General features: G+C 36.3%; 1 protein-coding gene across 1 annotated transcript in view; it reads right to left on the bottom strand.

Moving 5' to 3' along the window:
• Window positions 1-14794, bottom strand: part of TTC21B (tetratricopeptide repeat domain 21B) — an 83703-nt gene that overhangs the window by 37536 nt on the left and 31373 nt on the right. The window contains exons 12-18 of the mRNA XM_082689463.1: window positions 13073-13202; window positions 9636-9793; window positions 7960-8184; window positions 5995-6233; window positions 4544-4616; window positions 3972-4082; window positions 3143-3281 (exon numbers count right to left, since the gene is read on the bottom strand). Coding sequence (XP_082545589.1) covers window positions 3143-3281; window positions 3972-4082; window positions 4544-4616; window positions 5995-6233; window positions 7960-8184; window positions 9636-9793; window positions 13073-13202 — 1075 coding nt within the window. The remainder of the gene's footprint in view (window positions 1-3142; window positions 3282-3971; window positions 4083-4543; window positions 4617-5994; window positions 6234-7959; window positions 8185-9635; window positions 9794-13072; window positions 13203-14794) is intronic.

Here is a 14794-nt window from a genome sequence, read left to right as displayed (position 1 = left end):
CGGAGGGGCAGGTTTTGTTATTGGCACCTCACAGGTAGGAGAAACTGTGAGATGGCCGTCACAGTGGGTCAGAGGAGCAACGTTGTACTCATGAGAAGGGACCCATACCCCACTGTGAAGACTTCGGCTTAACTCTGAGGGAAACGGGAGACAGCAGTGAGCTTGAGAAGACAAGAGCAGACCTACTCTGTTTAAAAGGCTCGATGCTGCTATTATTGAGAGAGGCTACAGAAGGGGTGTGGGGCTGAGAACAGAACAGGGAGGCCAGCTGGAAGGTGACCACCATAATCCACTTGAGACAATGAAGGTTTGTACAAGGGGACAGCTGTGGAACGAGTGACACAGAGTGGGGTTCTGAATATATTCAGAAGGTAGAATCAACAGGATTTCCTACAGTCAGGGACAAGGGTGATGGCTAGGATTCGGGTTCTCAGCAATGGCTAAGAGGGACAAAGTTGTTGTTGAGATGAAGAAGGCTGCATGCGGAACAGATGTGAGGAGGCAGACAGGAATTCCAGCTGACAAGCCAAGTTCAAGATGCTTAGAACCCAGGTGCTCCTTCAGCTAGACGAAGGGGGGTATGTCAAGAGACTACATTGCTAACTTAAAGATGGAGATAATTATAGTCCTCTCAAAAACAAATGTGGACATTAATGACATAATTTATAATGAAATGCTCAACAAATATTACATGAAAGCATTTATATTACCTAAATGTAATAAACTTAACACCCATACAAGTAGAACATGTTACTTGAATTTCCTTTCACAGCCTTTTCAAAAATGCATATGTAAGGCCATCTGTAGTGTTTCAACCAAGGTCTGACAGACCCATGTAAATATTTTTATGGAAATAAATAACACTTTATATAGTAAATGCATCCCAAATTAGAAGAATTTTAACACCAATTTCATCAAAGCTAAATTAAAATACCATTTTGAAAATACTAGAAAACTTAAAGAGTTGGGCTGACCTTATCACATGTCTCAAGACATTTACAGTGGATAGGGACACTGGCAAAAGCAAAATACCTCAGGGCAAGAAAAGGAAGATTCCCAGAATCAGTCATACATATAAATAAGTTTATTATGGCAAAGGTGGCATCTCAGTAAAATGCACTGAAATAAAACTGTTCTCCATTTCGGAAACGATACAGAAAAACTGTATGTGGATTAAAGCATATGGATTATTCCAGAAAAAAATAAAAGAATATTTTTACAATGTTAGGATGAAGGAAGTACTTCTGAGCATGACAGGAAATTCAGGACTCAAAAAAGGAAAAGGCTGGTATATATAATAATTAAATATTCTATTTGAGGAAATGACAAATTCAACTGAAAAAACAGAAAAGGGGATAGGCTGGGAGAAAACATCTGCAAATGAGTAACAGGTGACTGGTAATGTACCAGAGGTTCAGGGTCAAAGACAAAGGACATGAACAAACATCCAGGAAGAAAATGTGATCTACAAACCAAAAATGATGCCTAGCCTTATCAATCATCCAAGAACTGCAAACTGAAGTGTTTTCCCCCTCCCCTAATTAATCTACACAATGATGGGACATTTTTGGCCTTAAGAGCCATGGGGCGTGACTCAATTCCAGGAAGCACACAGAGGTATATAAACAAGGACCCAGTTTCAGTACTGTCTCCCAACTTTTCTTCAATCTAAAATGTCTATCCAGTAGGGGGCCCATCAAATAAATTACGATATTAACATATAGTAGAAAATAAAGAAGAGCTACATTTACCAACATGGAGAGAAGCTACTGAGTGCCTACTACAGATGTGCCGTATAATATGATCCCATTTTGGTAGGAAAAATATGGTATGTGATTATTTGCAAGAGAGACAGAGAGGCCTGGTGGCGACACTAATTAGGATGATATTCAAGGTAAATTGGTTTTCTCTGAAGAGCAGGACAACACAACTTGCATTCACTTCTGTAATCTTTAAATTTTGGTGATGAGTAAGCTATAGATTTTAGTTTAAAATAAAGATAATTGAAAAGGAAATTTGTACAAACTTCTAAAAAGGCAATTAATAGTATCCAGTTACATTTTCAATACACATAGTTTTTTGGGGAGTCGGGGGAGGAAGCAAAGAGTTGATTTGAGATCACACTGTCAGTATCCTCTCTGTAGTTCAAAGTGGGTCAGAAGGGTCTGTGAAGACCAATGCTTCAGAACTTGTTTCTAGAAACAATGTAATCACGAACTCAACATATCTACCGTGCAAAGAATGTAATCATGAACTCAACATATCTGCCGTGCTTCCTCAGAGATGGAACCTGATTGGGGAGCTGGAGCTAGTATGAATGACAATAGGTAACCAATACAACAGATATGGGTCATTTCTTGGATCACAGGAGAAAGCTACCAAATTTGTAATTTGGCCAGTTTCCACACCTTATCACATTTAGAAGCAAGTGTATATCAACGAATGAAGTACAAGGATATTTACTATAACAGTTTATTAATATCAAAAGAATGGAAAACCAAACAAATGTCCAATAATTGAAGGAAAGTTTAAAAAAAAAAACACAAAAAACAAAAAACTATGGCGTTATAGAATATTATGATGATGACATTAAAATGAGATGAATGTACTAATATCAAACTATATCTGGCACATGCTGTCTGTGAAAAAAATTACAGAAGAGGAAAAACAATCCATTTGAAAAGAAAAATTATGATTATACTTATATATTTACATATATACTAAAACACAAAAATGGTTACCTCTATGGAGGTAGTTTAAGAACAAAGCAAGTAGAATTCACAAGAGAATTTGGGACTTACACATCTTTTAGAGTGGATTTAAAAAAAAAAAACTTAAAAGAGTAAAGATTATAAAAAAGTGTTTATGAATAAAAACATCAGATGTAGTTGTAATTTAAAGGAAACTCCCTTTGTATCATTTGGAAAGTACAGTATCTTTCTATAACACAATTGGCTGTTTGATAAAACTGTTATTATACAAGTATCTTATTTTAGTAGAGTGACAAGCTCATAAATGAATAGTCAATGTCACATAGATAATAATGAGAATACAAATAAACATTTATGTAATATAAACATAAAGCAGATCAGATATATAGGGTAAGGTACACTTTTTTTTCAAATCAGAAAGACTTTCATACCTGGTTCATGAGCTAGAGCATGTTGAAGAACTTTTTCTGCTTTGTCATACCATTTCAATTTTAATAAAAGCTCAGCCAGGTCATAGCAAAGATAATTTTGTTGTCCACTTTTCAGAGCGGCTTCATAGTAAGTGATTGCCTAAACAAAATGCATTTCAGTTAGGAAAATAAGGCAATGAGAAAGGTATTAAGCATAGATATTTATATATCACAGACTTAAAGCATATAAAAATTAGAAATAACCCAGGAGAAGCTTAGGCATATACCTGCCTATCAGTTAAATATGCCATTTTTCTTAGGCAGTGAAACAGACAAGGCAACTAGCATTTCTTATGAAAAGCAGCTAAAAAGGTGCTTGGTGAAACAGTTTTTACCAGTTTCAGTCCAGAGGCCAGTGAACTTCAGTGAATGCAAATACTCTGCTCGTGGTTGTATGTATGTTCAGTAGTTACCAGGAATAGAACAAGAATATAACAACTAAAGGAAAATCCATTATCCCTACTGGGGTTTCAGCGGGGAAGCATACAGCTTACCAAAACTGGTTCAACAGAAAGGACATCTGTTAGGCTTTGTCATATAATGAAAAAGATGCAACCGCAACAACTTCATCATAATTGGTGGGTTGCAGGGTTTAGGTGTAAGATGAAGCCCGAATTAACTTTAGGACCCAGCCTTTGCAAAATGCAGCGACGAAGAGACACTGAGCAAATCTTTAACATAAATTCCAGTTTGTGAATACAAATTTGGAGTTTACAGCCATCAAGAAATAAACAGACTTCTCACAGAGCAGGGTCTGAAATTTCATATTCCAAACATATAAAGTACCTACCTTCGAATAGTTGTGAGTTTTGACAAGTGCTTTCCCAATTTTGCTTGCCAGCGTTCCATCTTTGGGATTCTGATTTAACGCTTGCTCATAAGCTACAATGGCTTCTTCGGGCTAATGTCGGCAGATACAAAAAAAAAAAAAAAAAAGCAATGAATAAACAGCTTAGCTGGATCCCATTAAAGGGCAACATTTCTATATTTAAAGCTCTACACCTACAGTATTCACTCAGTAAGACAACTAAAGCACATATTTAAGTCTAGAAACCTTAACTACTTCAGAGAGGTGACAGTCACTAGTGTTAGGTGTAACTTATCAGTAAACACCATTTTGGCCAGTAGCTCTTTATTTGCTTCTGGTACCATCTCTGTTTCAAATGACAGTGTTGAATTACTGGATCCCAATATGAAAACAACTTTATTATAATGGTTATCTCCTTTTTGTTTGGATGACTGGATAGTCAAATATTAAATAACATTTAAAAAATCCTTTTAGGAGACTATGAAGCTAATCACAAAAGAGTTCTACTATTTTTTTTTTTTTAAATCTGAGTTCAGTAGCATCAGAAACTTTACCTCCTGTATATTCATGTAAGCATCACCAAGGAGAAGAAAAGAACGAGGACTGGGCATTCTCTCAGCAATTTCTCTAGAAATTAGACCAATTCTATTTAGTATACTGAATACAAATATCTTCTTAATGAACTAAATAAAAGGTAAGCTCACTTATTTCAATTAACCAAGAGCCTTCAGAGGACCTTGGACATTTCCAACAAAAGAAAAAACAACCCACCCAGACCCACACCCAGATTGTTTATGCTAGATCAACTTTCTTTTTTCATTCCATCTTTCCCTTTTCTGAAGTGCAGGTAGCAAGAGTACTGGTAGACTGTAAACATCTCAATTCTCACGCTACAGAAATAGGTTTTGTTATCTCTAATTCTGAAATGATGTGTGAGTGGAGGCACAAAAATGTCATGGGATGCTATTGCAACGTACGGTTTCTCATTCATTTGGTCCAAAAGCTATGGTTTGGGGAAGAGTAATTTTATAGATGCTGCTGAAGAACTGAAGTCTACAACCAACGTGTCAGAGCTGCCTGAAACAAAGCCCGTGCCTTTGACTACACCATCCCAGAGCGTCCAAAACAACATGACCCTGTTTTAAAATGTTTTCCTATCACGAGGTGACAGTTAGTGCTGATCTTTTAGGAACACCACAGAAAATATGATTTAGAACCACCAGTTCATCCATCTATACATGGGATGCCGCTCAGTTTCTTTAAGTCACTCAGCTCCCACAAAGAACCTGAGCAGTTTCCAAGTTTGGATATTTACACACTACAGATGAACCAATGACTAAATTCATCAACATGTTGCTATGTTCTTAACAGATAAACATGCTGATTTTCTCTTACATAAAGTGTGTGCTTGTATGTTTATCTTTCTGTTTGGGGAGAAAGGTAAGAGCAACCCGTGTGTGTGTCTGTGTGTGTGTGTGTCCATGTGTATACACGGGCATGCAGGTGAATGTGTGTATCCCAGTAACCCCTAAGGGCACCAACATATGACATAACTTTTAAAGTCCCTGCCCTTTCACCAAGGAGAATTTATAATCCGCACCTGAATGTAGTACATACCAAGCCACAATTTTCTATTGCTAGAGCTATTACGCTGAGCATTAGAGATGGCCTGGAACTGTTACATTACACAGCTTTCGTTAGCCATTAGAATGCAAATAACTGTTGCTTTTGTCCCTCCCAAACAGGAAGACTGAAGATCTAGAAATCACATAATGAAGGAGGACAGCTAAGAATCTAGAGTAAGCCACAGGTTGAAATAATCATAATCACTATGGTTTATGTCTTAGGGAGAATGAATTGCTTGGTTAGTGTGATTGTGGTTGGTAGCTGAACATGTTATGGAAAAGGTCTATACTATAAAGCACTTAAAAGAAAGAAAAAAAGAAATTTGAGAATTAATTTTAAGAAGTGTATCAAAATACAATGGGTTGAGATAATCATTTACCTATAACAAGTAATATATAACATTTTCTCTTTTCTGTGCTTCAGATAAATATCTGCCATTTTCTCCTTGACCTCTATGAAATAAGGCTGCTCAGCTGTGACATTTCGAAGCATACTTAAAGCCCGCTCCACATCTCCTTGGGCCAGGGCTAGGTCTGCATTAGCAATGGTAACACGTAATTCTTCAGATGTCCCAGAAAATTCATGAATGGCATCTTGTAAAACTTTTGCTGCCTCGTGCTGTAAAGATGAAGTTAAAATAACAGTCTTTCAAAATGTTAAACAAATTACATTAGAAATGAAGATTTACTCCTAATTCAGAATGAACAGTAAATGCTAGCACAGTTAGGACCTTCATGAAATATTGACAGATTTTTGAAAAGAACAAAAATTTAAAACTAAACTCAGAGACCAAATTCAGAATATCTGTTAGCTGAAAAGTGTTTTCTTTTTTTTCTTTTAAAGATTTTATTTATTCATGAGAGACACAGAGAGGCAGAGGAAGAAGAAGAAGGAGGCTCCCCAAAGAGCAGAGAGCCCAATGTGGGACTCGATCCCAGGACCCAGGATCACAACCCAAGCCAAAGGCAGACGCTTAACCATCTGAGCGACCCAGGTGCCCTGAAAAGTGTTTTCATGACCAGGACAATGGCGGTTGCTACACGAGAGCTGCTGCTACTGCTAATATTTAATAAGCATTTATTTTGCGTTCAGCATTATATCCACGCATTTAATTCTCAGAGAAATCCTCTGATGTAGCTATCATTATCCCCACCTTACAGTAAGGAAACTGCAATTTGGAGAGTTAAGAAGTTAACAAATGACGGACTCAGAACCCAAACTCGGGTAGCCTGACCCCAGAGCCTAAACTCTTAGCCATGCTCATCACAGCCTCCTTGATGGGATCCAGCCCACAATCCTCCCTTGTACCAAATGGCTCTTCATTAACTAACAGACTACTTTATTGCCTATGCCAGGACCTAATTTCTGCTATGCCTCAGCTGAATACATTACCCCAGTTCCAAATCCGTACCTCAATGAATCTAAAATGTCACTTATTTTAGGATTCATCTCAACTTTAGAGATTATAAGACATTCTGATTTCAGAAATGTTAACAAGTAAAAAGAATAGTGCATTTTAAAATCAACTATCTATGGTAGAATTGGTTCTTCTTAAATATATATTAAGGCTAATATATTGGGAAATAGAAATTATTCTGAGATTTGGCAAGTTATCTAGACACAGCCTTCTTAATTTCCACTAAAATATCAAAATAACTGATGAACAACTGTTGTAATCTGAAAACCAGATATAAATGATGTTAAGTTCCTCATTTTCTACAAGGCTTTGACTCTTCTCTCAAAACTGCAGTCTTCCTTGCTTTCTATTTATTATTATATTATATGTATCATTTTAAGTATTTGATTTTATAATCATCCTATGAATTTACCAAAGCTGTATTCATCAAGTAGTTCTTCTGTTTTCTCAACTATTAGAATTTGAGTTTGGTACTTTTATTTGATTCTAGTAGTACCTGAGTATGAATGGACAGGTGTGCGTGCGTGTGTGTGTCTCCTTTCAGGAGTCCAAAGAATGATAACCATGTTATATTATTAACTTTCACAGTGGCCAAGCTCATCGAACATTATATTACTATATTCATTACATTACCTTAATATGTTTCATGGTACATAGTAATCTATGTTATTACTCCTATAATATTATACATATATTACTATTTTGCTTGGAAGCTAATGAAAGTATAGTTATACCTGAGGTCATCCAGGTGCAAATTATGTTTAACCTCAGGGGCTTGCAAAGGACATGATTTGGTTCAAACTAATAAAATAAATTTTCTAAATTTGACCGGATGAGCAAGGAAATAATTTCAGCTTTTTCATTTCCTACTAATACACTTGTCTAACCAAGTTCAGAGCTGAACCACTGAATTAAAACTTGACTTACCTGTTCTCCATTTAAGCGGTGAACCTCTACCAACTCAAGAAAGACTGATAAACGATGGTTTGCATCGACTTCAGTTTTTTTGTATTTTGATTTTGAGGAAGCTCCAATTCTCCTCATTCCTGGTAAACTCATTGCCATATGTAGAGTTTTAATAGCTTCTGCTATTTCTCCCATTTTCTTTTGAGACTGAGCTTTTATCAAATGGTATAAAGGGTATTCTCTCACCTGAAAAAAACAGTATTCAGAAATACTTCCTTGGCTTACACTGCCAACACGTAATTTACAATCCACCAAACAGTCTACCTGTGATTGTATACATGAGGTCTATTTCTGTCCTTTTATTAACTTTTTGATCACCTATTGTGTTCAATCGGGTTCAGGCAACCTGCCACTACCTAGCATCCTCCTGGGTGACAAACAAGGGGATTATGGGCTTTTACCATGATGGAAGAAAAACTCCAAAAAAAAAAAAAAAGTTTGCAGGGCTAGCAAATATATTCGAGGAAATTTAGTTTTCAGAAAAGGAATATACCTTATCCAGACTTCTAGTATGGATATCAAGTCATTAGATTTCTAGAAACACAGTTTTTTCCTTTTATTCTGTAATTTTAAGATTAAAAATCTCAGAACACGTCAGTCAAACTTGGTTTTAAACTTTGATACTACTCTGAAACACACAGTTATGAAGTTTCTATCTTTATTTTGGGTACCAAAGGTGTATACAGACAATATAAGAAAATGACAAAAAGTTCAAAGGAGGAGTCAAAGGCAGGAGATGATGCAGAATGAGGTGATGGGGCAGCCACCTAATGTCTAGAAAGGTTCCAATCATCCTTCAGGCTATGGCTGTGAGCCTGAGCTAAGCATCCAATTTTCCAGTGGGTTCTGCGTGAATACTCGTGCTTCTGCTCTTCTTTCAGAGATTTCGATTCACTGGGACCAGGTACTGGCACTACGGTGGTAATGCATCACTAGGCTTGAGGACTACTGACCTAAGAAGTGAGCACTGTCTTCTGCAAATCCTGATTTCTCCAGTCCACTGAAGGCTCCTCACGTAATAGGGTTCAAGACCCTGTGAACCAAAGCAAAAGTCTGAGGAGCTCCTCTATGACTCCAGGTAGTTCAGGAAGCACCTGAACTTGTGATTTTCCCTAATGCTTAGGGATATGGATGTAACACAGAATATCTTGGGATAGAAGTCTAGTGTGTCTATAGACTCAAACCACATAAAAATTTTCAAAATGACTAGGTGTTCTTTGATGATGACTCTAAAAAGTTATTAAAACCCACAATCCAGGAAAGAAACAAGCAATAAAACAGAGTTCTTACACATAAAAACATATGGCATAATGCTTTGTAGTTTACAATTATTTTTATATGCATCCATTACTAGACTTAAAGCCCACTATAACTGTAGGGTGTTATTATATGAGTTTTACAGAGAAGAAAACAGGTTCAGACAGAGAAAATTCTCCAAGTCCATATAGGTTTTTAATTACACCACAGCTACCTCCACTTTTTCTCATACTGCTTGTAAATCCAAACTTTTTTCCATTAAAATTTATTAGCAAAACATTATAGGCAAAAAAAAAAAAAAATACAATACAATATGTCACCACTTGCTAAAGGTTCAAGGAGGGTGGTATGTTTTATCCACCTGAATTTGGAATACTTACTTTAAAATTATAGCTCAGACAAAGTTCAAGTGACTGAGAACACAATTTGAATTTTTCCTGAGACAAATAAACCTGAGCCATAAGGAGATGAGCATCTGCGTAAGAAGGACTGTGTTCTAGGCAATGCTGCAGGTTATTATAAGCTGCTTCAATGTCACCTAGTAAGAGAAACAAAGCATTATAATTCAAATGGCTAAGAGACAGAGATGTGAGAGAGAGGAGGGACACGAGTAGTTTATGGATTGTTCCATGCCCACCTGCCCCAGGTAGCCCCTTTCTAGTCTTCATGAAATAATATTCCTGTAAGTCAGGCCAGCCATAAGGAGCAAACCAGGGAAAGCTGTGAAAAGATCAGAGTCAAACACCACTGCTACTTCTGAGAGGACTAGAAATGTACCTTGATCTATTTTCTTGATCAAAAAACTTTTTACTTAAAATTTCATTACAGTAAGTTTTGTAAAACCCAGATATTTAAATAGCTAGAATTCTGTACTGTCACTTACATTAACAAAGGATATATAGTCTTATGATCATCCTTGGCCAGAAATTTTACCACTGTATATAAAATAACAGAAAAAAGCATAGGGATATATTCCAGACATTCAGAAATAGGAGACAGTGATTTAATATGCCTTTTAAATGCCAAGTGTAACAGCCAATATTTTGGACACACATCCTCTGTATATCTGGGAGTCTCAGATTGAAGAAATGATCAAAATTAAAATGACAGGAATGGTGGAATCTGTTAGGCTTGGGCTGGTAGATGGGGTAGAAAGAGGCTCTTCAGAGAAGGAAGAGTATAAACTCCAGGTTCTAGAAAAACTTTCTAGTGATGTAACCCACAGCAATCTTCCTAAACCCATCTCACTGACTGGTGTTAAGTAGGCTCAGAGAAGCCCAGCTCCCCATTCCACCTCGCTAGGAGCCCTGGGGAAGAACAGACCCTAAATTACTCTCTGTTCCATCTTACTCCTTAACCTCACCTGATACCTCAACAGACCAAACAAGGCTTACAGTTAGAGCTTCCAGTTCCCAAAGGCCCAACCAATGACACAATCCATCTAAATAGAAACAATTTCTTAGAGACAGAGGATTAATAAATAAGTAATGGGCTGAGGCTGCATAATAACATACTAAACACAGTAACAAAATGTGTCAATCAATCAGCAAACATAATAAATAATATTGGACTATTTATTGTTGTGATATATTCGAATACTTGAGAACTGAACAGGCAGAGAAGGAAATAGGAAATGGGAAGGTTAAGTTTAATAAACGTGTGCGAATTACCACTCCCATGTTCTTTAAGGAGGAAAAGGATTAAGGAGATAACCCGGAGGTTACTGCTAGGGGGGAAAGCACACAGGAAAAGAATCGGGGTTTACAAATAAGAGACTGAAGAATATGAAGACTGTGTGAATGACTGAGATCAGAATCTTGTTCCTTTTAAGAGTGATGGGGGGAAAGATGCATGGTCAGTACTTAGAAGGTCAATAAATATTTAAAAATGAGAAATGGGTCATCAGTGTTGCAGAAAATAGCCATATAAATGAAGAACCCAACAATATCACACTTTTATCTAATAGCAGCCCAATTTCCCTGAAGTGAAAAATGAAAGACACTTCTGTCCTGCATGCATGTCTTTGTTAGAGTCCTATGTAAAACATAATTTGGCTGGCCTTTGTCCCAGGTTCCTGGGAGAGAGTCTTAAAATCTTGGAATTTCCTGAGTGAGAGGAGTATCTCTGTTGTTTGAGGTTGGCTTTGATCATTTATATAAGTAAGAAGATGAACAGTAAGCCCTAGATAGCTTATGTTAAGAATATGACTCAACGGTGATGAGCCATGCCAGAAAGATCAACCATGGAAGGACTGGGGCTCTGAACTACAGGTTATCTACCTGAATGGGGGAGCAGGACCCTGGAGACACGTGCCCAGTGATTCAGTCCATGCCTATATAATGAAACTCTAATAAAAACTCTAAACTTGGGGTGGGCTGCCCTGGTTGTTAATGCTCTCTATGTACTGTCATATGCATATGTGTTGGAATGTCGATGTGTACTGACTCTACAGACAGTGAACAATGGCAGCTTCACATCTGGAACCTTCCCAGGCCTTTCCCTGTGCATCTCTCCATGGTTTGGTTTAGTATCCTTTTGCTATACTAAAATTCTAATCATGAATATAGCAATATCCTGAATTCTAGGAGTCATTCTAGTGAATCTGAACCTGAGGAGTCATAGAAACCCCAAATTTGTAGCCAGCCAGTCAGAAGCTCAGGTGGCTTTGGCAAACCCAGAACTTGTGGCTTCTGTCTGTGCCCTTTACCTGGGAAGTCCGGTCCAACTCTGAGTAGTTCTGGGGTTAGAAGTTATTGTACTTGGCAATTTATGAGGACACTGCTATTTGGACATATGGCAGCACTATTTCAAATGATTTAAGGCTGCTGTTTTCAAAAATGGGGTCATAGGAGACTTTCATTTCTAGAGACTTTGGCAATTAAGAATTACTATGTTAAGGCTGATTTTTTCAAAATAATAAATGTCTAAAAAATATAACAGAACTCAAAGTCCCAGTTTAACTACTTAGTAGATAATACCATTTGAACTGAGAGCAAAGTAGAAATACCATGTCACTCAATAGACCTTAACCAGAAGAAGTTATTACAGAGCCACTTTTTACATCTAGAATATTTTAGAGATACAAGATTTGAGATCATCTATTTTTAACAGTTAAAATTGAGGTCCAAAAAATTAGCAAAGTCAGTCAATCTTCTCTCTCCATTATATGTAAGAAATATTTGTTTAGGATAATACCTTTAGGTTGGTTTCTAAACCTTATGATTTTATAAATTTTATTTACTTTGAATGGCATTTATCTAGGAAAGATACACAAATATAAGCCCCAAAGGTTGGTCTACTATGTCTACTGTATATATTAGGTATATATCTATATATATTATGACTATATTATGTATATAGTTACACATCTGTGTGTCCTAAAAAGCTAATGTTCTATATCTGGGGCTATTTTTTTAGCTATACATAATCACAGATTATATACAGCTAATTATCAATTAATCAATACACTTCATAAAGGCATCTGGTAAAACTTGCATCTGGCTATACCAATGAGTCAATAATTATGGACAAAAGACTATAAATTTTTACTACCATCTAAGTATCTCATGGACTTTTTTGTTAAGTGATACAAATGTACTTTCCCAACTATTCACTTGAACAACAGAAGTTTATTGTAATTTTTAAAGAATAGTGAATATTATACAATTTTATTTTGGATTAAAATTACTTATTTGTGCACAAGTAAAACGCATCTATGTGACTATTCTCCATATAACTGGCGTACTTAGTTTATTTACCCTTGATTTTGTCAACATCAGAATAAAAAAGTTATTTTAAGTTTTTAAGTACATTCTACCTGATAAATATTTCACTTTTGCTATTAGGAAGACAGCTTGCAGAAGGCCTGGTACAGTTCTTACTATAGTCTCCAGGATTGAGGTACAACGTCTGAGAAGTGGAGAAAGAGGTTGCCCAGGACTTGCAGGCTAAATAAAACAAATTAGCATATCATTTTATAAGTTTACTTCAGTAAAGTGCACACACATATTAAACTTCAGTGTAACTAGAAAAACTATATATTTTTCCAAAATTTCTGTTATTCTGCTTTTGCATATCTTTACCATAATGTGACTAATTTATGTCCCTGGGATCTATGAACATACCATACAAAGGATGGCTTTTATTCAGCAAAATAATTATGAAATTATTACTCAATTAACATATTTGATAACATGAAAGGAGTGTATTTGTTCAACAACTGTGAAGGAAACATTTTCAAAGAAAAGATAACTGAAAGGCAGAATTTCTTGCTGGAATTGAGAATCAAGGCAATGTGAATTCTAATTCTTAATCTGCCTGGTGATTTATTCAGTTCGGCAACTTGCATTGCCCCCTACAGTACTGTACGATCAGTTTCTGAAAATTCTCTTTTTTTGCCTAGTAAAAATCAGAAGGTAGAATACACTCATGTGTACTACACCAAATGTCTCATACCTTCACATTTTCTGCTTTTCTGCTGGCATGCAGAAGGTCCTCAAAGGGTTTTTTTTAGTTTCTCGCTTTATAAATATGCAGTGAATATGATAACAAAAACAGTACTAGAACATTTATTGTTTTAATGGCTGTCTACCCAACTGACTTTTATCCAATGGTTACCCACTCACAAGTTACAAATGTGATATTAGAATTTAAATGTCAAATATTCATTCTCTCTGTTTTCCCCTACTAATTCTGCATCCTTTATTTGAAAAATAATCTTCCCCATCATCCCCCTATACCCTGCAAATATACTCTTAGCTAGAGTATGGTCTCTTACTGACAATCACTTCTACCTTGAGATGTTGTTACTGACAATAAAGCACCACATCTCCTTGCTACCTTGCAGCACAAAAAAAAAGGTGAAAAGTTTCAAAAAGAATTTCAAAATATGACCATTGGTGCCTAGAATACCTCAACTTATTTAAATTTCTACAGCACTTATGATCTGTGTGATAAAATTTAACATTCTGTATCATTTTATACAATCCCATCGTAGTTTCGTATTTTGTTTTGCTTCTTTTTATGGCTAGGGTCTTACGTGTCTTGAAGACTGGAATTTCACACGTTTTCAAACAGTAATGAATATACAGCAAATTGTTTAAAAGTATTTTTTCACTTGAAAACAGTGAAAGTATAGGTGATATAGTGAGGTTAAGGTTCTTTGCCATCTGCTAAAAATTATTTATTGACAAAATTGTTTCTTAGAGAACCACCAGCATTTTTACTGTAAAGACTTTGAGAGTGAAGCACCTAGAGACAATCTCTAAGATAACATCCATTTGATTAAAAAAAAAAACCAAACACCTTTATAAACAGAACAAGGAACAGAGCTGGAGGACAGACAAATCTGTCCTCCGATGTTTGCCCATGAAAGCAGCACTCTGTGCTAATGAGGAGCCATCACGCTGACAAAGGTTAGACTGCAGGAACACAGCATGTTTTGGACCAGAGACACAATTTCCACTTAACACATTATCTCTTGCTCCAACTATAATTACTTCTTAGCAGAGCTTCCAGAGAAATCCTTTTAAACTGTTGA

Source organism: Mustela nivalis (genome assembly GCF_964662115.1).
Source record: "Mustela nivalis genome assembly, chromosome: 11".
NCBI lineage: Eukaryota > Metazoa > Chordata > Mammalia > Carnivora > Mustelidae > Mustela > Mustela nivalis.
Note: the sequence above shows the minus strand (reverse complement) of the source record. Positions and strands in the feature narration are given on the sequence as shown.